Genomic DNA, 22,500 nt, shown 5'->3' on the forward strand with positions numbered 1-22,500 from the left:
ATAGATGTTTTACATCTGTGCTATATCCATTTATGTATAAATCCATGGAGCCATGCAACTGTGGGTTCCAGCATTGGCTGCAGATGAACCTGCTCATGAAACCCTCAGTGCTTGAGACTGTAGATCCTGGAATGACTGTAAGCAAAAATCTCCAAGAGTGTGTACCCCTCTCTCACTCAAAGTAGGAACAGCAGGCAGCCATGACACAAAGGTTAGACAAATGAGCTTTCTGGTTGAATTCCACAGATTCCACAAAATAGAGGCAGTCGTATTGAAAAAGGTTCAAATGTGTTTTCATATCATTAAGTTTGATTTGGCTGCATCAGCACATGAAAAGTTGTGACTTCACAACTGAGAAGTTTTAAACATCTTGACAGTACTAGTCATGCGTGAATCTGATTGGTGAATACTCGGAGTGAAATGGACTGTTGAGAAAGCTTACTGTCCATTTGGCATAATGTGCAGTTTTTCCAACTACAGCTGGTCAACAAGTGTGAACCCATTATCCGTGTTTGGGAAAGGAGCAGCTACATGGGATAATACATGATAATCTATGCGGGCATGAGAGTTAATGACTGGTTGGCTGCCTTTTAAAAACACCACTAAAAAAATTCTGGGGGAAACAGTGTAACAGGTTAAGTTAATCTGAATGTAAAAGGTTGAATAAACATTTTATGAGTACACAGTAAGTGTCCTCATCATTGTAAGTGGACCAGTTCCAAGTTTCATTTGTTTGTTTGTTTTGTTTTCATAATGAGATCACTTATTAGAACCTTACAGTATCAGAGTTTGTTGTTTGGCAAGGAGAGGTAAGAGATAGTTAATGTTTTTCTTCTTAAACTGTCGAGATCTCTGTAGGACAAAAAATACTCTCTATCCCTTTAAATTCTTCTTGGCCTTTAATTAATGTACAGTTAAGCTCGCTGACCTGAGCTCAACTTCTGTCCCTGTTTACTACCCTACAGTTAATGTCATTAGGTCGATATGTTCTCCCCAGACCGTCTGCAGTGTGCCTAATCCATGGACACACACCATATCCAGCTCACATCATCCTGCTGTATGCGTGTCTACATGCCAGGCAGATACCTTTCAGGAATTAGATAAAACACTTTCTGGACCGGTCTATGTAATATGGACATGCTTTGTAAAATAACCTGCCCTGGGTAAATAAAGAAATAAAAATTTAAAAAATAATAAATAACATATCAGATACACAGATACAATGTAACCTACCAGAAACACATGGGGCACTTGCAAGTCAGCAAAGGGTTTATTGTGTTTATTTTTATTTTTATTTTTTTTAGTAACCTTTTAAGCAACAATCATATTATGAACCAAAATTTGTAATTTTACAAGGTGGGTTTTTTCAGACTTCAGGACTTTGGATGCACTGCAGCTAACCAGTTCACATCGCTGTAATTTTCTCTGCGGTGTTGTAAAACCATTTCTTCTCGTTTCAGATCTTTGATCTGAAGTGTTCTTAAGAGAAGGGACATGAACTTGTTGCATTCAGCTGTAGGTTTTATGTTTTGCTGGAAAGAGAGCAGTAATTTCTGGTGGAGAAAAAAATTTGTTACACTGATTACTCAAAACACAACATGTCTTGTGGCTGCATTGCACTCTTATCTATTAAGACTGCTTATCATGGAGAACCTGAAATTCCTGGTCTCGTCTATGATCATTGTTGAAAATCAATGCTCTGATGTTTACAACCAGTTTAGACAAGCACTTATCCATGGGAATAAGAAAAATAGTACACCAAACAATAAAATGGGCTTAGAAATACAAGTTGCATTGCCAGTAGCAGTGTTCTAGTATCTCAGAAAATATTATCATGAGCACAAGGTGCATACTCTGCCTTTTGCTACAGCATTTCTCAACTCTTGTATTCCTTCTTTAGTGGCAAAGACAATGCAATCACCTGCTACATCTTTTGTGGCGTTGCATAAATATTTGTGAGAATTGTTGCAAAACATGAGCTTTTTGTTGAAAGAAATGTGCTTGTCCTGCAATTCAGTAGATAATTTTTTTTGGCTGTTGAGCTGCTCTATAGGCTTGTTTCGGTGAATAAAGCCTCAAGAATTTATCTTTTTTTAAATGAGCCATTTCCCAACTAACTGGAGCTATATTTCAGAACCAAATCTGGACAGTAGGACCTAGGCTACACAGAGTACAACTACCAAGGAATGAAGCCACTGGCATCATAATGCCCCAGAAATGCCACTGATGAATGGAAAATGAATTGAAAAATGGAAAAGTATTACCACACATTACCATCATGTCATAGTGGAAATACGGGTCTTGGTCTTAAGCAATACTGTGGGAGGAGGTTTAGTCATTCAAGAGGTGACAGAGGCTTAATGAGAAACATGTTTATAGATCTATGGCTTTGGAAAAGATAGAATCTTTAGCAGATGATTTAACTTTGCTCTCATCTGTGTTAGACTTCATGTTTACACTACAAGCAACATTTCCTTTAGAGCTGAGCAACTAGAGAAATGCAGCTGATATGCAGACGGTCAACAAGTCTGACAGCCAAGAAAAGTTGAACATGGCTGAACTTTTTGCAAATCAGATTTTTGGAGCTTTGTTGTTTGTCCGCCAATATGATTTTGTTTGATATAAAATAGATTCCAGACACTAAAAGCCTGTCCACAGCTTTATTTGAAAGACTAAAAGAATAAGCATCACAAAACAAAGCTTGGAGGATTGCATCCATCACTGGGGTGTGGTAAGCTCTTAAGTAATTTATTGGGCTTTTTCTGTTTAGTTTCGATTAATCATACCACTAATCCCAACTAAATATGTTGACTTATCAAAACAATGTAAGTTATGAAAAGCAATAAAAAGCAGCAAAATAGTTTGCTTGTTCAGAACTGTTTAATTGCATAGATGTAATTGGAGTCTCTTGCACCGCTCACCGTTAGTCGGCATAGAGATCCATCAGCCAATCCGTCAGCTCGCGATGTGAACACGTGGTGGTTGACTGGCTTTCTTATCGGTCATCTTCTTATGTCCTGATTTACACTGCTTGCTTTCATGCTGACAGTGCCAAGGGTGCTTAGGAAGGGTTTCTCTTTTACACTAAGGGGTAGGTTGGAGGGGAGTAACACAGGGGACAGAGGAAGAATTATATTGAGGGAAGCAGAGCTCTTTTGATAGCAGCCTTGCCGTGGGTCATGGGTGGTAGTGAGGGTGTCAGAGGGCAGTGCCAGGGCAGGGTGGCACACACAGTTCAGCAGCACATATTGTTCACATCAGGGAAACGCTGTGTCAGCCCCGAAACAAATGACTCTCTCTCTCCCCCTGTCTGTCTTTTCTTTTTTCTGTTTCGCTGTTCCTTTTGTGTGTGTCTGACTTTCTCTTTCAGTCTGTCTTCTCAATGATTCTGCTGTGACTCATCAGTTCCCATCACGTCTCTCTCGGTCTCTTTCTCTCTTTCTCTCTCTCTCTCACACACACAGTTCAGTATGATGTGCTTTACTGACATGAAAGTGAAGAACATTACCATCTCCTCATCTTCAGTTTTCATTATCATAGTCCTCTAATTCTTGTCTCTGTGATCATGCACACACACACACACACAAACACATGCAGGATGGAAAATATTTTTGAGGGTTGAAAATTTTAAAGGCACTGAATTTGTTTTAGTTCACCAATGTCATAATTGGAAGAGTTGCCCTCACTGTCCGGTGTGTTTAACAGGACGTTGAGGTAGAGCAGGGCAACGTGAAAATCTGAGTCAGTAAAGAAAAAGAAGAGGAGGTAGGAGAAACAGCCTCTCAGTGTTTCCATTGCTTTTTACTGTCAGTACTGTAACCTCACTTCAACTGCTGCTCTCCTCATTTCCCCTCCCTTCTTTTTTACTCTAGTTGGATGAGGTTAGCGTTTTCCCCTGAGGGCTCAGGGTGGGAGAAAACAGGCAAGAAGAGGAGGGAGGGACAGTGTTTGACATACTTGTCAGAGTTTCTCACTGTGTAATTCAGTTGAATTTGATATGCTGTGTTACACAAAAGAAGAAAAATGAACATTAAATACCTGGTCCCACTTCTCTTCCTCTCTCTGTCTCGCTCTATTATGGGCTTCTCCGTAGCTTTATGTTTTCCCTCAGGAGTCGACCTTTGGTGTGGGTGTGACCTAGCCCCTCTTTGAGTGGGTAAAGATATGGTATGTCTGCTCACGGAGAGGGGAACTGCTCCAAGGCTCACTGCTTGACCTTTTCACTTTGGAAGAACAGGTCAACAAGTCTGAAGTAGCTTCCTGTGTCCTGTGTGTTAACATTCTCATAACTTTTTCAGTCAAGCTCTTGTGATTTAGTGTTTTAAATATCCACATTGCTCAATCCTCCCTTAATGTGTTTTTTTTTTAACCAGCAACTGCCTTAAAGTCTTATGGAGCTGGGTTTTAATCACAAGCCCACTTCACCAAGACTTACTCAGACTGCCAACCCCTGTTGCTGAATCCGCACTGAAATGAGTGCAAGTTCCGGCAAATGCTGGTTTTCTTTCCTTTATCTCCTCTCTTCCAGTTAGAAATGCTGGAGCTGCTCAGCCCATTTGTCCAGGTATTTTTGACCTCCTAGCAGTGTGCTGCTACAAAGTGTTACACACATGTGATTTAGAGCTGGAGAATGAGCAGTTTACAGCATCGAATAGGAGTTTAGGAGAGAGTATGATAGGATTTGACCTTCTGTGTTCTGTTGACTGTGAATTGGTGAAACTGTATGCAGGGAGGAAGTGAGAAATTCTGTGATGACTGAACTTTTGTCTTCTGTCTGCTTTCCCCCTGCCAGCACTGCTGACTTCAGAAACAGACAGAAAGAAACACAGAAGCTCCTTTCACACATAGAACCTGTAAGATTGCTATGTTAACTGTGCAAGTGAGGCGTTACTGAATGTTGAAGTTGTTAACTTGTTGCTATTTTAGAAAAGTGGCAAATAGAAGCTCCCATGTTTCTCCTATTGTTAATGTTTATATTAATCTCCTTTGCCACATGAGCACCAGACAGTTTGTTTAAATGAACAAAGAGTGGTGAGGAGTAGATGAAAAACCTATTTTATGACAGCTCACCTGGACAGCCCCTGGATCAGCTGCATGGGCTGTGCATGAATACTGATTCAGTTTTTTATCTTTGCTCTCTTTCTTGCGTAGGGTTTTCATTTAATTCTTACATCATTTGCTTGTTAATTTATTGAGCCAATATTCCAGGACTTTTATGTCAAAATTATTGCACAATAAATTGAGGCACTGTTGGATGATGTATGTATTAGCCTACTTGAACATATTTCCAAGGTTTATATCAAGATTAAATTAGCATTTGTGAATGTGCTATGTAGCTATTTTGAAGGTCTTGTTCAGATAGTTTATGCTATAACTTGGAGTTAATATAAAGTGTTAACTTTAATACGTTAATACTTTACCTCTTGTTCACTTGAGACTCCTTCAGGCTTATTAGGGGTGTTTTAGTATTTTAATGATACAGAAACATCATCTTTCCTAATAAAATTCAGTTAGTGCGTACAGTGCCATATTACATTCATGTATTATAAGATATTAGTTTCAATTTGGAAGTGGTAGGAGGTTAAACACGTTATACGTCCCTCCCTAATATCTATTTTATTTTACTGTGACATAAACATAAAAAATCTCCTTCAGACAACTGAATTTATTCAAGTTTTTCACCAAAAACTATATTTTACAACACCAAATTTGAACACATTGTAATAACATAAGAAGAAGAGAGTTTGAATGCATCATAATGTAACTTGACGCAACCTGTCAAAAACGAGGAGCCAAGAATGGTGTGGATAAAATCGCAGTTTGTGAGACCCGTGTCTCTGGAAATTGTAACTCTCCAACTCGGTGCCAGTTTTGATCCTCATGCCTGTTCTGTCCTGACTTATAGGCTTATAGGCCAACCCATATAGGATGCAGTTCTTTTGTTTTTGTGGTCAGTCTGTGGTTTGCACTTAGTAGCTAAACAGTAGGTCCTAAAATTTAGACACTGTCTGCTGTGTTCCAGATGATTCTGCCTCTTGTTGCTCTTCAGTTGGGTTTTCTCTCCCTTCCGCCGTCTTACTACCATAGTTTGCTATTATAGTGAAACTACATGTGTGTCGCAGTAATTATAATTCGTGCACTACATGATCACCCCAAAAGAAAATAGTAATATGTTGATTTTGAACCACTGTTTCAGCAGGTTTTCTCAAGGCATTTATCAGCATTCCTACACTACATCTCACCATTTTCCAACCATGTGGAATCAAGTGACTTTTAATCGTGGAACAGGTCCTGTTCTCAGATGGACAAGCCTTGCCTCATTCAGAGGAATGAAGGATTACATCATCATTTGAGAGGGGTGGAGTAACACTCTGGCTCCCTTCACACTCCTCCTCACTCCCTCCCTCTTTTATTTTCTCCTCCCTCTCAAACCCATCTCTTCCTACCTCCTCTCTTCTTTTGCTCTCTGTTGAGTGTTGAAACTCTCCCAGCTTTGGGCTTGTCTGTCCCAGTTTCTGTAGTCCCTCAGGTCCCCCACCCACATTTGGTGACTGGCTCTGGGGGCCTTTTTTTAAAAAAAGGTTTCTGTTGTGTTGGAAGCCAGCCCGTGCTAAACAGGCAGCAGGGCCCTGGGGCTTGTCCAGCTAACTTGGTAGATGTGACCCACACTTGACCTCAGTGGCAGAGGTGGGCACACAGCAGGGGCAGAAATTAATGGAGTGTCATGGAGTTTTGTTTGTGTTTTTGGTATTTTGCACTCCACATTTTTCTGTTGATTTGTCCAACATTCATGTGGGGATGTGTTTACTGTCTCCCAGGGGTTACTGTAAATGATTCATGGGAGCCAATGACCAGGGAAGTCTTTGCAGTGCATTTTGGGTAAAGTGAATAAAGCATTTTTCAATTAGAAACCCACTGCGTATGCAGCCTCCAACAGCGGGAAATGTCTCTGATTTTAATAATTTATGTGATGGTATATTATGATTTAAAATGAAGAAAAAAATCTTAGAGATACAAACTGAGTGATTATTTGTTAGCATGCAGGGCAAATTTATCATTTTCAGTAAGATGTTCGATAGAAGGGACCAAAATGCGTCTAAAATCTGAACAAGGAAGGAAAAACATGCCCTCTGAAAAACAGTTATTTTCTTACACTGGCACATGTACATGCTGTAGCTCCTCTCCATCACAGACGGAAGAGCACAGAATTGTGTGTGTGTGCGCGCGTGCACGTGTGTGTGTGCGTGCGTGCGTGCGTGCGTGTGTTTGACTAAGTTCCATGCTGCAAAAAAGAGTCTAACCTGAATGACTCAGTCCCTTAGCACTGGTGGGTCCTCATGGGATGAGACAAATGTGAACTGTGTTTGGGAGGCTTTAGTGTCCATGGTCTTGCATCTGTCTGCTCCCACTTGTTCACTGCATGGCACCGAGTGCGCTGTATGTCACTGTGGAATAAGGACGGTGACATTGGGATATCTTTGGGTGGAGAGACTAGCAGATCTATTTGCTGGTCTCGCCTCATATGCCAGATTTAGAGACCAGAGCCTCATAGCTGAATTAGTAGGTAGTTGGCTGTGGACAGAATGGCCAAAGTGGCCACACACACATACGCACAGTGGCTCCCCAAACAGGAAGTAGAGCCTGGCTGCGTCCTGGCTGTTACATCCTCTCTCTATTTGTGTTGCTGCCCAGAGTCGTTCCCCTGACCTGCAGGTATCTATAGCCCTGGTTCAAGATGATAGGAATGAGCTCCTCATGGGCTACTGACTTGGACAACAATAGAGCTCCATGACCTCTTGGTTATGTATAGAGCTGTTCACTGCACAGTTACCATCACCAGCATACAGACCTGCTGTTGAGGGAAAGAGCAAAATAGAAGGATGACAGTGCAGTTGGCCCTATGTCCTGTTGGCATCCTCTATCTTTAACCATACATTCTTTAACCATCTTTAACCATATGTTCATCAATCCATCAGTCCATCCATCCATCCCTTACATTCTCTGTTTTCACCACATGTGGTTATGTGCACCAGCCTTTTTTTTTACTGCTGAAATCTGTTTTTTATCCAGCGGTATTTGATTACCACTGTGATCAGGGTCTGAAGTTATCACTCATCCACCTCCAAATGCCAGGAATTTTGTCTCTGGCAGATTAATCAGTAAGGTTCACCTGCCATACTGTGGGTAACTTCTTGGGGTCAGTAATAAAGGTCATTCATATGGTGGTTGTCACCTGCTCTCAAACTATACAAATGACAATTTGAATTTTGCTCTTCATGATGTATTAGAAATTTGATCCATTGTGTAGCCAAATTTAGTGAGTAAATTCGGAATAAACTCTTAGTTCATGATTCTGTGCATGGATTTTTGCTATGGAAAATGATGGATTATCAGTCTGTAATAATAATTCTTGTTTCCCCTGCTGTCTTCTTCTCCCACAGTGGTGATCAGCCAGTGGCAAGGTGAACCAAAGGAACGCGTCATCTCCCTCGTGCTCACCCACCTCCCTCTGCTCAAACCCGGCAATGTGGAGGCCAAGGGCGAGTACATGCGCCTGCTGCCACGCATCCTGGCCCACACCATTGAGCACGGCCGCCATCTGGAGGAGTCCCGCCAGCTTCTGTCCTATGCCCTCATTCACCCTGCCACCTCCCTGGAGGACCGCTCTGCCCTGGCTCTCTGGCTCAATCACCTGGAGGAGAGGGCCGCTGCCAGAGGAGACTCACTGGAGAGACCGCCCCCTGCTGGCCCCCACCATCCCCACCACCAGTCCACGCCTCCATCCACCCTCACCTCGTCAGGCTCTTCCTCCTCCACCAACACATCCTCATCAGGCAACCTCTACCATCTGCATCACCACCAGCGCTATGGCTCTGATGACCGTCTCAACGGGTGGCAAGGCTCCAGGGAGTCAGGGCTGGGTGGAGGCTGGCATCAGCAGCAGCAGGGCTGTGAGAACGGGCACCTGCTGCTATACCCATCATCCTCTGTGCCTGCTACCATCAACACAGTTGGGACAAGTGGAGGCGGTAACACCAGTGAGTATACTGTCCTTGCTTTCTGCCTTTGCTGGTCTTTGCTCTTTAACATTTTTTGAGCTTTGAAATCTGTTAATGAAAATTTCAGGCAGCACATTTGTAAAGCCTAAATGTGAAACAGCAGTCTTGTCATCTGGGTCATCAAACACATCACAAGCCCTAACTCTACTTTATGACACTTGGTACATGATCTTGACTTAAGGTAATAGATGATGTCAAAGGATGGTACAAATTCCAAAACCTTTTCCTCTTTTCTTATACTGTTTAGTCACATTTAATCTAGAGTTTTCTTTTGACTGGTGTCATGAACCAGCTCGGAGTCCAGACAAAGACAGGGGAGACCACACAGATACTTACGGGTTTAAATAAGGTAAATTTAATTTACTACAGTTCACCAAGTACTAAAACACAATCTAGGTGAGTATCAGTGTTTCAGCAGTGAAAGTGGTGTATGCATGTGTGAACAGGTACTGTAGTCCAGATGTCAGTCAAGATCAATCTAATAGAATACAGAGAGAGAGAGAACTGCTCCAGTCAGCCCTCTTTCATAGCAGGGAGCAGCAATCAGTGTGTAGTCTGTGTAGGTGTGGCTCATCCACCTGGCCCACCTCTGCCACTCCCATCTGTAGGCCTCCTACACAGGGAAGAACAAAGAAAACTAACACCCAAAATCCAACAGAGGGGGAGGGGTCATCACCCTGGTAAATTTAAACAGAACTTGTCACATATTGTCTCACAATCTGCGTCTAAAGATAACCATTCAAACAGCAGAGTAAAAATTTTCCAAACTTTAGATGCTACTATCAAACAGGGTAGTTATTGGCTGCCTGTTATACAGCTGGATATGGAGTATTGTTTTGCTCTGATCTGATTGGATCATGATCATAGAGAGTGGCCAGCAGGGACAAACGAAAATGGACCAAGACTGAAGGCATTCAGATGTCTCAAAAACTTATTGGCCAGTGGAACGGAGGACCTTTTGTAATTTGTGTACAAAATATTTACGAGCATTTAGTTCTTGGCTTCTGCCAATATCAGACTCCTCAAATCATTTCCAGGTGTGCTTTGTTATGTTCCCTATACTGTATTTCTTTTCTTTTTCTTCACTTTTTGAAAATGGCAGAAGTAACACATACATACGTGATTGTGCATGATACATACACTTGCAGTGCTCATTACAGCAAGACTGGGTTAGTGTCTCTGTTATAGACAGGGTGCCTCAGATTAGCCTTGAGTGACACCTGTGCTCTGCTGGTCTGCCCTGAGTACAGACTCTATCATTGGTGGAAAATTATTCACACCATGATCCACCAGTATCTCCTCTTGGCACTGCTCATTAGCCTTGGATGGAGGTTGAGGTTGATTTGTTTTGATAAAAAACACAGAGTGGAGATTTCACAGAGTGAAAACAGGCTGAGCTGGGATTTGAACCCAGACTCAGGAGGTTTGTGTGCCAAGCCATGGTGGTCAAAACCACTTCACCATCTTATAGGACAACCCGCTACCTCAAAGGTTGCTGCCACCCACTGAAGGACTGGCCTGATGAAAGCCTTTCTCTATGTGGCCAGCTGATCGCCCACGCCCAGTCACAATTTCAGCTTCGTTAAATTTTGAGCATGAGCCTAATCTTTAACCCGTGTAGCACACTACTTTAAGAAAGTAATTCTATAAATTGAAAAGGAAGTGTTCACATTGCATTGCATCTTTGAATGAATAGATGTGAGCAGCTTTATCAGTGGGTCACTGGGCATATTTATATTGATTTGAAATGGTTACACTCCGAATACACTAAACAGGCCTGCACTCTGGATGCACTAAAAATATGTAATCCTTTCTGAACACATGAAATACACTCCTAAAATGCTAACCACACAAAATATACTCTGGGAAGGCTGTGTTCACTAAATGACTTCTGTTCACACTACACTCTGAATACACTAAATACACATAATACACTCTGGATACAGTAAATACAATCTGAAAACAGTCTGAAAACACCCCCACAGCTACTAACTAACTGGTGAACGTGGGCTGTGTAAGGTGAAAGACACACACAGGGCAGGGCTGTTGAAATTGAACATAACTATGGTCAGAGCAGGATATTTCCAGACAAGAATGCAAGGCTCTGTTTTTTTCTGGGAGATGAAGGAAACAGCTGAGGGTTTATAAATAAAGGCACATTTAAAGCCCTGCTCACTGCTCCAAGCAAGATCCTCTTTTATTTTGGACTGCTAGCAGCTTTAGTCCCACACAAAAGACTTCAGGATTTCACAACTGGTAAACTAGAGTTACCCCAGCTACCCGCACAGGATTTGCTAACACAGTGATCAGATGCCTTTCTGAGCAATTGAAAATGCACTGAAGTCTTGAATGCACCACAATCAAATTGGAATGCCTATCAGATATTCAGTGGCATAATAAGGCAGAGGAAGACAATGATGAAATATGTCAACACTTTAAGCCTCATATCAAGCTGTTTCCTCTTCTCACTGGGTTAGTCCCTCTCTTTGACCAAGTTATATTAGTCCAAGATAAACTGTAGGAGAAAAAAATGAAAGGAGTTTGCTTTATATGTTCAGAAATCTGCTGTGCTTTTATAGGCAACAACCCACTGTTGAGTGTCAAGCCCAAAAGATACAGTGAGTAGTTGGACCGGCTTCCACAAAACTCTACATATCCATAGGGATGGAGGACATTGACAAAATTAATATTATAATAATTATTAGAAACTACTGCAAAATTAATATTATAATAATTGTTAGAAACTACTGCAAAATTAACATGCAGAAGCATGTTAAATAATCTAATCAATGCTGATCAAATTCAACTGTATGGTTATATAAAGTATGGTAATACCACCTTTTTTTGTCAAGATTTTAATCAGTACTTTTAACTTTTCTATCACTAATATAGACAACATCGTTTCATCATGACATGACGCTGTTGTAGATGGCAAACAGTAATATTGTACATCGCAACGTATCTATAGTGTATGCTATCGTCACTTTGATCTTTTATCACCTTATTCCTACGACTCATTCAACCACCAAGTATATAACTCCACCCTCTTTACACTATATTCATCTGGCTGTAATGATGAATACATGAGTATAATTTTCCAACCACATCAACCTGCATGCTACTGATAGAACATCCTTTTTACCCCTCCACCCCCCCACCAATACCGGCCACAGCAGCACATACCATCCATCCCTTCCCTTGTAAGGCAGCCTTTGTGGGAGACTGTATTTAGGGAAAATGGCTAATATTTAGGGACTGGAACTTGTAATGTTAGCTGGGCACCTATTTTAAACGGAGCCCGTGAGGTCCTATACATAGCGCCAACAGTAAGAGGACCGCATATAGGAGGAGCAGGAGGAGGAGGACGACGACGACAGAGACTGGAGGAATGGTAGCAGCTTACCCCGTCAGAGCAGTGAGACAAAAAGCTCTTTTGCTCTCCATCTTTTTATTCTGTTTACCTCCCTCCAGCTGCCTCTGGAATATTCCGTGATGCCAGAGCAGCTTTGGTCAGGCGCTAAAGAAAGGCCTACCTGTTGTGTATGTGTAAAGTGTAAAGTTCCTTAACACTTCTGCTGGGTCCCATATCCATCCACCACCAACCTTGGTTTCCGTCTGTAAAATCAAACTTAACAGTTTGTATTGATTTGACCCGAACAGCTCTCCATCATAACTTCTGTCCAAAAAGCAGAGATTTCAATTATTGATAGGGTAATAAGTTGAGAGAGAAGAGATGAAGATGGAGAGGAGGAATCTTTATGATAGAAAGAGAGATTCCTGGCAGTAGATTTTGTTCATTGCTACAGTATGTACATAAACCAGGTCAGTGTTGTTATTACATCATAAAATTGAAAGATGCTATTTGGGTGCCCTGGTGGCTCATCAGATAAGAGCGTGCCATTTTTTAGAGCTGAGTCCTGATCGCAGCATCCTGGGTTCAAATCCAACCTCAGGCCATTTGCGGCATGTCATCCCCTCATTCTTTTTCCCCGCCTTTCCTGTCTCTCTACTGTGACTGTCAAATAAAGTAGAAAAGCCAAAAAAAAAAAAAAAAAAAAAGAGAGAATAAATGACAGTATTGAGTTATTGCCCAGGCTTACCTGTTCATAATTAATACATCCATACCAATCCCTACATATAAATGAACAACAGTCATATTGACCATGTATTCCTTCTACTAGTAGACAAATCAGCCTCTCTTTTTAGGTTTTCACAATTTAACTGCTAGATTGAGTGCCCAAACCAAAGATGTAAAGGGGTGATTATGGTTAACTGGAGAATACATTTAATTTCATCACTTAGTTCATAAATTATAAACACCCTAAGATAATCTTGTTAAATCCCTCAATCATTGTTTACTCGAAGAGCAGCAGGCAGTTTTCCTTCTAATGAGAGGAGCTATATTTATTATAAGCAATGATAATTTCTATTTTCCACTCAATTTAGAGCTGTTTGGACCAGTTATGAAGCTCATCCACTGACAGGATATGCCTGATATTTATAGTGATAAAAGTTGTATGATACAATGATTAAAAACTGAGGTCCAAGAGTCCTTAGGAGGGTTCCAGCGATGCTAGAAAACTAGTCATTCGCTCACTTTTCACTGGGGCTTATTAGATGTTAGCATGTGAGAACTTAAAAGAATGAGGAGTTTGATCATTGCTTTTTATCTTACCACTGTCAGTTAGACGGAGGTTACATCACTCTTTACAGTTAAAGCAAAAGAGTAGTCTTGCATCCTATGTTAAATGTGGAGTCTTTTTTATCAACCAAATAGCGTCAGTGCTGCTGATGTTCCTAATATGTTAAAACATTCAGTGTCAAAGTTTGGTTCTTCAGTGCTTTCTTACATTGCCTTTCATCTAATCACCATACCTAAAACTGAGTGGCTCATTTGGTAATGGCAGAGGTGTTAAATTCAAGGTACAGATACCTAGCCCTGCCCCTTTTATTGATGTTTTACCTAACCCCTATTTTCACCTGTGGGTAGACATTAAGAAATGAATACTGTGGGCAAAAACTGTTAAATGATTGTATGCTGTACTTAAACTGTGTTTTCTACAGCAAACAGCACTTTCTCTTGTATGATTTCTCCAGCATCAGTAAGTAGAGCCCTCTTGAAGTCTGAACCCACCCTGCTTGTCATCCTGTTGTCCTGCAGTCCTGCCAGGTGGGGGTGGTGGCCAGCAGCACAGTCCCTTGAAACGATCAGTGTCCCTCACACCTCCCATGAGTGGCCCCAGCAGTCAACCTCTAGGCCACGTCTGGCTATCCCAGGAGGACCTACGGGGTCCTAGAGGCCCAGCCCCAGACCATGCACCCCTCTCACCCCAGAGCAGCATCGCTTCCTCTGGCAGTGGAGGCAGTGAGCCTTTGGATGAGGCTGGTCTGGGAGGAGGAGGTTCTGCTCTGCATCGTAGCAGCTTCCATGAAGAGGGCAGTGGCATGAGGGGTGAGTCAAAATGACTGATTTACATACAAACAGGCACACAGGCAGGACAGTCAGATATCCAAGAAGGCAAAACACACAGAACAGAGTGACACCATATTAACTTTTCCAGTGGATCTGCTGATCCTTAAAATATCTGGAAAAAAATTTTAAAATGCTATGTGTTTTATTCCTGGACCGCCTTATTGGGGCTGGCCAAAAATACTGAATGTCCCTAACTGATTCACTTAGTTAGCAACATTCAGTATTCAGTGACCTTTCATTATTGAAATGCAAATGCATGAAATTCCAGGTAATGTGGTTGAACTTTATTTAGCTAGCTAACTGGACACACAAGAGGCAAGTTAAAACAACAGCTATTTTATCATTTGCTGTGTGTTTGCTTGTAAAGACATGTAGGGATGTACTCTGTTATGGATGACAGAATTTACAGCTTACTCAGCAGTAATATTTAGGCAAGGCAAACGAATCAAACACTAGGTTAAGCTTCTCTTGAGGAGGTGACTGAGTGGGCTAAAGTGATCAGACTGACAGACAGGCAATGTAATCTCTGCCGCATGTTTGATCATGTAGTTTTTCTTATTGTACATGTACATACAAACATTGCAGTGGCAGTCTAGCTAAACCAGGCTTGCCTAGTCTTCAATATCAATAAATTATTACCATAACTTGAGAGATTAGTATATGAATACTGTATGCAAACAAGACTATTGCTTACAAGATTGACAGTATCTATACTACATTTTAAATTATGTGCTACTTGGCCAGATTTTGGGAGAAATTGCTTTTCAGCACAAAAAAAGGAGGAGGGCGCTGCTCCTCCAGCACAAAAAAAAAACACAATTGGGGGTTTCAGAATGAAAGATGCAAAAGGCTGATTAGTTTTAGTTTAGGTTATAAACGAGATTACACTGCACCAAAGATACAAAATTGAGGCTTATGTGTGCAACAACAGATGTTGAACAGTGTGCTGTCAAAGAGGTAAAAATTATAAGACAAAAGGATAAATATTATTGGCGTGTGTGTGGGCATTCATGTGTGTGTGCCACTTAGATGTTCCAGCGTGGCTGAAGAGTCTCCGTCTCCATAAGTATGCTGCTCTCTTCTCCACTATGACCTACGATGAAATGATGTCACTGACTGAACAGCAACTGGAGTCACAGGTCTTCATACACAAACCAACACACACACACACACGTACACACACACACACACACACACACACACACACACACACACACACACACACACACACAGACCAGAGGACACTTTATATGTATATATAATAATTTCTTGGACATTGGTATTATATCTTGCACATGCACACACACACACACACACACACACACACACACACACACACACATATATGTATGCATGTGTATGTGTGTTGTGTGTGTGTATATATGTGTATATGTATATACATACACACACATACATACATATATAGACATAAATATAGAGATATCTGCTACAACCACACCATTATTGTCAGTAATAAGTAATTGTGCAAAAAGGGCACAGCACCATTCAAGAAAGCATTGTGTTACCATAGACTAAGGTTACTGTTATGTGTTTGTATGCCAACTTCTTAGCTAGATCTGTTAATAAGCACATTATCATTATCATTAAGATTATCAATTTTGTTAAAGTGAGAAAAGATATCAATCCTTGCTAAAAATTTGACTGACAATGAAATGAAGCACACATGGATTCCATCTGCAAAACTTGAAGCAGTTAACATTTTTTCTTGTATGTCTGCTTCACTGGCTGCACCACCTCATGTTGTGTATGTCTGACCAACATCTGCCTCACTCTCATTGAAAGTGAATAGCAACTAGAAAGTCCATTGCTCTACCTGAAGCACCTTTAACCCCATAATGGTACATACCGCATCTCTTTATCTCAAGGATAGGATGTTAGCGCCATAATCTATTGTTTTGCAGATGAGCAGCTATATGTCCTTCCTCTAACAGAATGTTACCAAAGGAGCGAGACACAAGATTGTCATCAGCATTCAGAAGCTCAAAGAGAGGCAGAATCTGCTACGCTGCCTGGAAAAGGTTAGTGTGACTTTACTCCACATCTCTTCCTTTTTTTAATCTTTATACTGGAAAACCACTCTTAGATACATTTAGGGTCCACTGATTTGTATCTGTTCCAGGGTATCATCCTTGTGGACAGCAGGTGGATGTGATTTGAATTTCAAAGAGTTGTTTTTTTATGAAGATTAAACTCTGACCATTAGTGGAGTCACACAGGACACCACCCTCCCTTTTCTGTGTGAGTGAGAGAGAGAGAGAGAAAGAGAGAGAGAGAGAAGGGAAAACAGTCTCAGTGAGTGTTACTTATCTGAGATGGCAGCTAAGGGAACACCTAATCCAGGAAGAAGAGTTTTGGGCTCCACATTTAAACCTGACCCACTGCCACCCCCCACCCTGACCCCACCATTCAGTCTCGGAAGCAAGACAATGGCACTCAAGGGCACGCCACAGGAGGGTCTTCTTGGGCCAGCTAAATTCAGGGCTAACCTTTTCACCAACGCTTCATTTTAAAATTTGTTACCACCACATTCATAGAGCTGGGGAAACGGGACACCTGTTGGTTGGTATTTTGGGTTTACACACTGCTCATGTAAGGCTCTGCCGCGTAGGGGGCAGGGTGAGAGTGGGGTGAATATGATGCAAGGGGACACAAGTAGGGAAGGAAAAACAACATGCATGTATTTTTGGGATTACTTTATTCTTTACGGTATCACATGGCTGTGTGGACCAGAATGTTCTCTCTTCTCTTTCTCTCTGTTTCTCTGTCAGTTGTAAGCGACAACTTTCCAGAACAATTAGGTGACCCAAACCTAACGGGAAGCTACACACCTCATGCTGTGCATCTCTGTAAATGCCAAACAAGGACTCCCTTGTCTCTTGGGTCAATGCCTAACCATCCCTGTAAACCACACACCTGTTTCTATCAAGGAAGGTTTACTTGTGCTGTTTTGGTGGCTCAGGGATTTACATTGCAGCCCTGATACTTGGATTCAGTCTTGCTTAGGGCCTTTCATGTATATCATCCCCTCCTCCCTCCCAGGCTCTCTTTCAGCTATTTAATAAAGGCAGATGTCCTCCAGAAAAGAGTTCACCTCTAGTCTTCTCTCTCTCCTCTTCACTCTGACTTTTCTCTTCATTCTTCCTTCATCTGGCCTCCTTTTTTTCTCATCCCCTTTTCTTCCAACCTACCACTTAACCACTATCAGGATGTGTTGGAGGGCAGTAACCTGCGCGCCCCCCTGCAGGAGCTCCATCAGATGATCCTAACACCCATCAAAGCTTTCAGTGGTGGTGAGGAAGCCTCCGCACAGCGGCCACTGCTGAGCCCAGAGGGCAAGAGTGCCGCGCCTGGCTCCCACCTGGGCGGAGGAGGCAGTGGTGGGGGAGGAGGTGGAGGGGAGGCTGAACCTGGGACCAGTCTCATTGCTGAGGGTGACTTGCCAGGCCAGTTCACACGAGTCATGGGAAAAGGTGAGCACAAAGTGTCAGTGGTGGCATCAAATACATATTGTGCTACATTGCTCCTGTTTGTGATCTAATGACCAGTTGAGATTGTTTCCGTCAGCTGCAAGATTTTGCTATATTATAAAGTCGTCATGCTTTATTCCCCCCTCTTTGCCAGTCTGCACCCAGCTACTGGTGTCTAGGCCGGATGAGGAAAACATCAGCTCCTACCTACAACTCATCGACAAGTGCCTTATCCATGAGGTAAATATGCCTGGAATACTCACACCTTTTGTTTTTAAATAATGACTTTTTATGTATGTATGTATGTATATATGTAATTGTATGTATTACATAAAATTAATAATTGTACAGGTACATACACTATATTACCAAAAGTATTCGCTCACCTGCCTTTACTCATACTATGAACTGAAGTGCCATCCCATTCCTAACCCATAGAGTTCAATATGATGTCGGTCCACCTTTTGCAGCTATTACAGCTTCAACTCTTCTGGGAAGACTGTCCACAAGGTTGAGGAGAGTGTTTATAGGAATTTTTGACCATTCTTCCAAAAGCGCATTGGTGAGGTCACACACTGATGTTGGTCGAGAAGGCCTGGCTCTCAGTCTCCGCTCTAATTCATCCCAAAGGTGTTCTATCGGGTTCAGGTCAGGACTCTGTGCAGGCCAGTCAAGTTCATCCACACCAGACTCTGTCATCCATGTCTTTATGGACCTTGCTTTGTGCACTGGTGCACAGTCATGTTGGAAGAGGAAGGCGCTCCAAACTGTTCCCACAAGGTTGGGAGCATGGAATTGTCCAAAATGTTTTGGTATCCTGAAGCATTCAAAGTTCCTTTCACTGGAACTAAGGGGCCAAGCCCAGCTCCTGAAAAACAACCCCACACCATAATTCCTCCTCCACCAAATTTCACAGTCGGCACAATGCAGTCTGAAATGTACCGTTCTCCTGGCAACCTCCAAACCCAGACTCGTCCATCAGATTGCCAGATGGAAAAGCGTGATTCATCACTCCAGAGAACGTGTCTCCACTGCTCTAGAGGCCAGTGGCGGCGTGCTTTACACCATTGCATCCGATGCTTTGCATTGCACTTGGTGATGTGTGGCTTGGCTGCAGCTGCTCGGCCATGGAAACCCATTCCATGAAGCTCTCTGCGTACTGTACTTGGGCTAATCTGAAGGTCACATGAAGTTTGTAGCTCTGTAGCAATTGACTGTGCAGAAAGTCGGCGACCTCTTTGCACTATGCGCTTCAGCATCCGCTGACCCCTCTCCGTCACTTTACGTGGCCTACCACTTCGTGGCTGAGTTGCTGTTGTTCCCAAACTCTTCCATTTTGTTATAATAGAGCTGACAGTTGACTGTGGAATATTTAGGAGCGAGGAAATTTCACGACTGGATTTGTTGCACAGGTGGCATCCTATGACAGTTCCACGCTGGAATTCACTGAGCTCCTGAGAGCGGCCCATTCTTTCACAAATGTCTTGTTTCACAGTCTGCATGCCTGAGTGCTTGATTTTATACACCTGTGGCCAGTGATTAGGACACCTGATTCTGATCATTTGAATGGGTGAGCGAATACTTTTGGTAATATAGTGTATATACACACACATAAACATACAATCACTGGCCACTTTATTACACGTGTTAAACTACTTGAGGTACACGTGTTAAACTACTTGTTAACACAAATATCTAATCAACCAGTGACGTGGCAGCAAATCAGTGCATTTAGGAATGGACAGCATATTTTAGTCCTGGTTTGGATAACCTCTCCTGAGGTTCAAACCGAGTATTCGAATGGAGAAGATGAAGGTGGCATGGATGTTGGTGCCAGACAGGCTGGTCTGAGTATTTCAGAAACTGCTGATCTACTGAGATTTTCATGTACAACCATCTCTAGGGTTTACATAGAATGGTCTGAAAAAGAGAAAATACTCAGTGAGCAGTACTTCTCCAGGCAAAAATGCATTGTTAATGCCAGAGGTCATAGGAGAATGGCCAGACTGGTTCGAGCTGACAGAAAGGCAACAGTAACTCAAATAATCACTTATTACCACCGAGGTAAGCAGAAGAGCACAATATGTTGAACCTTGAAGCAGAAGACCACACTGGGTGCCACTCCTGTTGTTATTGGACAAAAGAAGATTGGAAAAACATTGCCTAGTTTGATGGTATGGTCAAAATTTGGCATAAACAACATATAACAACGTAAAAAAAACAACATCTTGCCTTGTGTCAGCGGTTCAGTCTGCTGGTGGTAGTGTAATGGTGTGCTGGATGTTTTCTTGGCACACTTTGGCCCCCATAGTGCATCACAGCTATGGCCTACCTGAGTATTGCCGCTGACCATGTTAATCCCTTGGTAACCACAGTGAACCCATCCTCTGATGTCTACTTCTAGCAGGATAACACACCATGTCAGAAAGCTCATATCATCTCAAACTGGATTCTTGAACATGACAATGAGTTCACTGTGCTCAAATGGCCTCCACAGTCACCAGATCTCAATCCAATTGATTGCCTTTGGGATGTTGTGGAATGGTAGATTCGCATCATGGATATGTAGCCGACAGATCTGCAGCAACTGCATGATGCAATCATGTCAGTATGGACTAAGATCTCTGAGGAATGTTTCCAGCACCTTGTTGAATCTATGCCATGACAAATTAAGGCAGTTCTGAAGGCAATAGGAGGTCTTACACGGTATTAGAAAGTGTACATAATAAAGTGACCGATGGGTATATATGCTAACCTTGATCCTGCACATGTGGATTGCCACGCCCATATTTTTGAATTACATTGAATTTCCTGAGGAATGGAACTGCTCTAATTTCCGGGGTGAATTTGACCAGAATCTGTGCAAGATGCTTGATTGGCCGGTCAACATATTTTTTATTAAGTGAAATTGCTTTTCTTAAGTGAAGGTGTCTGATGATGTCTTTACTTCAGAAAAGCAAAAAAAAAAAAAAAACATGGCTTTGAAGAGTTGTGATGTTATTGACAGTAAGCTAAATTTCTTCCACTCTTGAGAAATGTTATAGCATCGATAAATAAAGACAAACGGATAGGTGGTCTAAAAGTTGTTGTTGCAGCAATGCCTGATGACACAACTGGTTTAACTACTATAATTAGTTTAACACTGACCAGTGGCCTTGGTCCAAAGGTGGCACAAGTGCTGATTTTGGTAAATCATCTCAGATAGAAACATAGCCAGACCCCGCTGAATTACACTGTGGTTCATGGGGCCTGGAAACCACACTGCATATATACGATTACACACACATACTGCCCACACCATGACACAATGAACTTGGGAAAATAACACCAAGAAGATTGAGCTTATAATTTTCTAATGAAGGTGGCACCAATGACTGTTTGTAACTGCCCCTCAATTACCAGTATGCAAGTATAATATATTTAGCAAGAAATAAGATTTAAGGCCCTCAAAGAATTTCCCACACAACTGATTTTTTTTTTTCAGAGAATCCACCTCCTGTGCAATTTTAATCAAAAGTAAGACCCTGGGATACATGCCCTGGACCACAGACACACTCTCAGATGCCAGCCTGCAGATGATTACACCTATGTAGACTGCTCTGTGGTTCTCTAAAACTCTGATTTGGGACTGAGTATCAGTTTCAGTTTGCTGTGGTGTAACCATGGGCTATAAAACTCTGGAGAAGCAAGCATTTGACCAAGCAAAAAAGACCTGAAAATCCTGAGTCATCTGCTCTCTGCTACATTTCATGCCTGCTACACACACACCCACCCACTCACCCCCCACATCTGCTCTGATCCTCCTCTCCTCCCCCTCCCCATCAGTCCTTCACTGAAACGCAGAAGAAGAGGCTGTTGTCATGGAAACAACAGGTCCAGAGGCTGTTCCGGTCCATTCCGAGGAAAACCCTCCTTGACATGGCAGGGTACCGACAGCCGAGGAGGTACACACACACATTGACACAATACCTGTGAACTTTTCAGATTTTAATAGGTTTTATTTTATTGCCTTTAGACATAACACAAAAACCCATTATTTATATCAACCCAATTATTTTCATTCATATAAAGCAACCAGCAGTGTCAAGTTAGACAAGTCTAGTTCTGGAAATGTGTTAAAAATGGTCTTTTGGTATCAACTGCAGGGTGTCCTCCAGGATTTTTTGAAACTGTGGGGGAGGGCTTCAGCGTTGGGTCATGGCCAGGCCACCAAAAAAAAAAAAAAGTGAAATAAATGTTTTTATAAATAAATACTTTATTTAAATCTCAAGATGTCACTGTATCCCTATCTAATCGCACAGTGTGCAGCCTGGCTGAGAGCACTTTATCTTTCTTGTTTTTTTTTTTTTGTTGTTTTTGTTTTTTTTAAAGAGCTCTAAGGCTCTGTTGTAGTCAAACTCAGTCGGAGGTGGCCCATTGAGGCTGAGCAGCATGCATGCTGCCAGATGGTCCCCTGCAGCCTGTTCCTCAGGTCTGTCTT

The 22,500-nt window shown here is 42.1% G+C and overlaps 1 protein-coding gene across 1 annotated transcript in view; it reads left to right on the plus strand.

The window, feature by feature from the left end:
* samd4a (sterile alpha motif domain containing 4A) overlaps positions 1–22,500 on the plus strand; it is a 71,901-nt gene that overhangs the window by 28,243 nt on the left and 21,158 nt on the right. Inside the window, exons 3-9 of the mRNA XM_030048357.1 lie at positions 8,442–9,038; positions 14,221–14,511; positions 15,562–15,671; positions 16,485–16,571; positions 17,759–18,023; positions 18,175–18,260; positions 21,846–21,964. Of these exons, the coding sequence (XP_029904217.1) occupies positions 8,442–9,038; positions 14,221–14,511; positions 15,562–15,671; positions 16,485–16,571; positions 17,759–18,023; positions 18,175–18,260; positions 21,846–21,964 (1,555 nt within the window). The remainder of the gene's footprint in view (positions 1–8,441; positions 9,039–14,220; positions 14,512–15,561; positions 15,672–16,484; positions 16,572–17,758; positions 18,024–18,174; positions 18,261–21,845; positions 21,965–22,500) is intronic.

The sequence above is a fragment of the Myripristis murdjan genome, chromosome 3, assembly GCF_902150065.1.
Source record: "Myripristis murdjan chromosome 3, fMyrMur1.1, whole genome shotgun sequence".
Taxonomy (NCBI): Eukaryota; Metazoa; Chordata; class Actinopteri; order Holocentriformes; family Holocentridae; genus Myripristis; species Myripristis murdjan.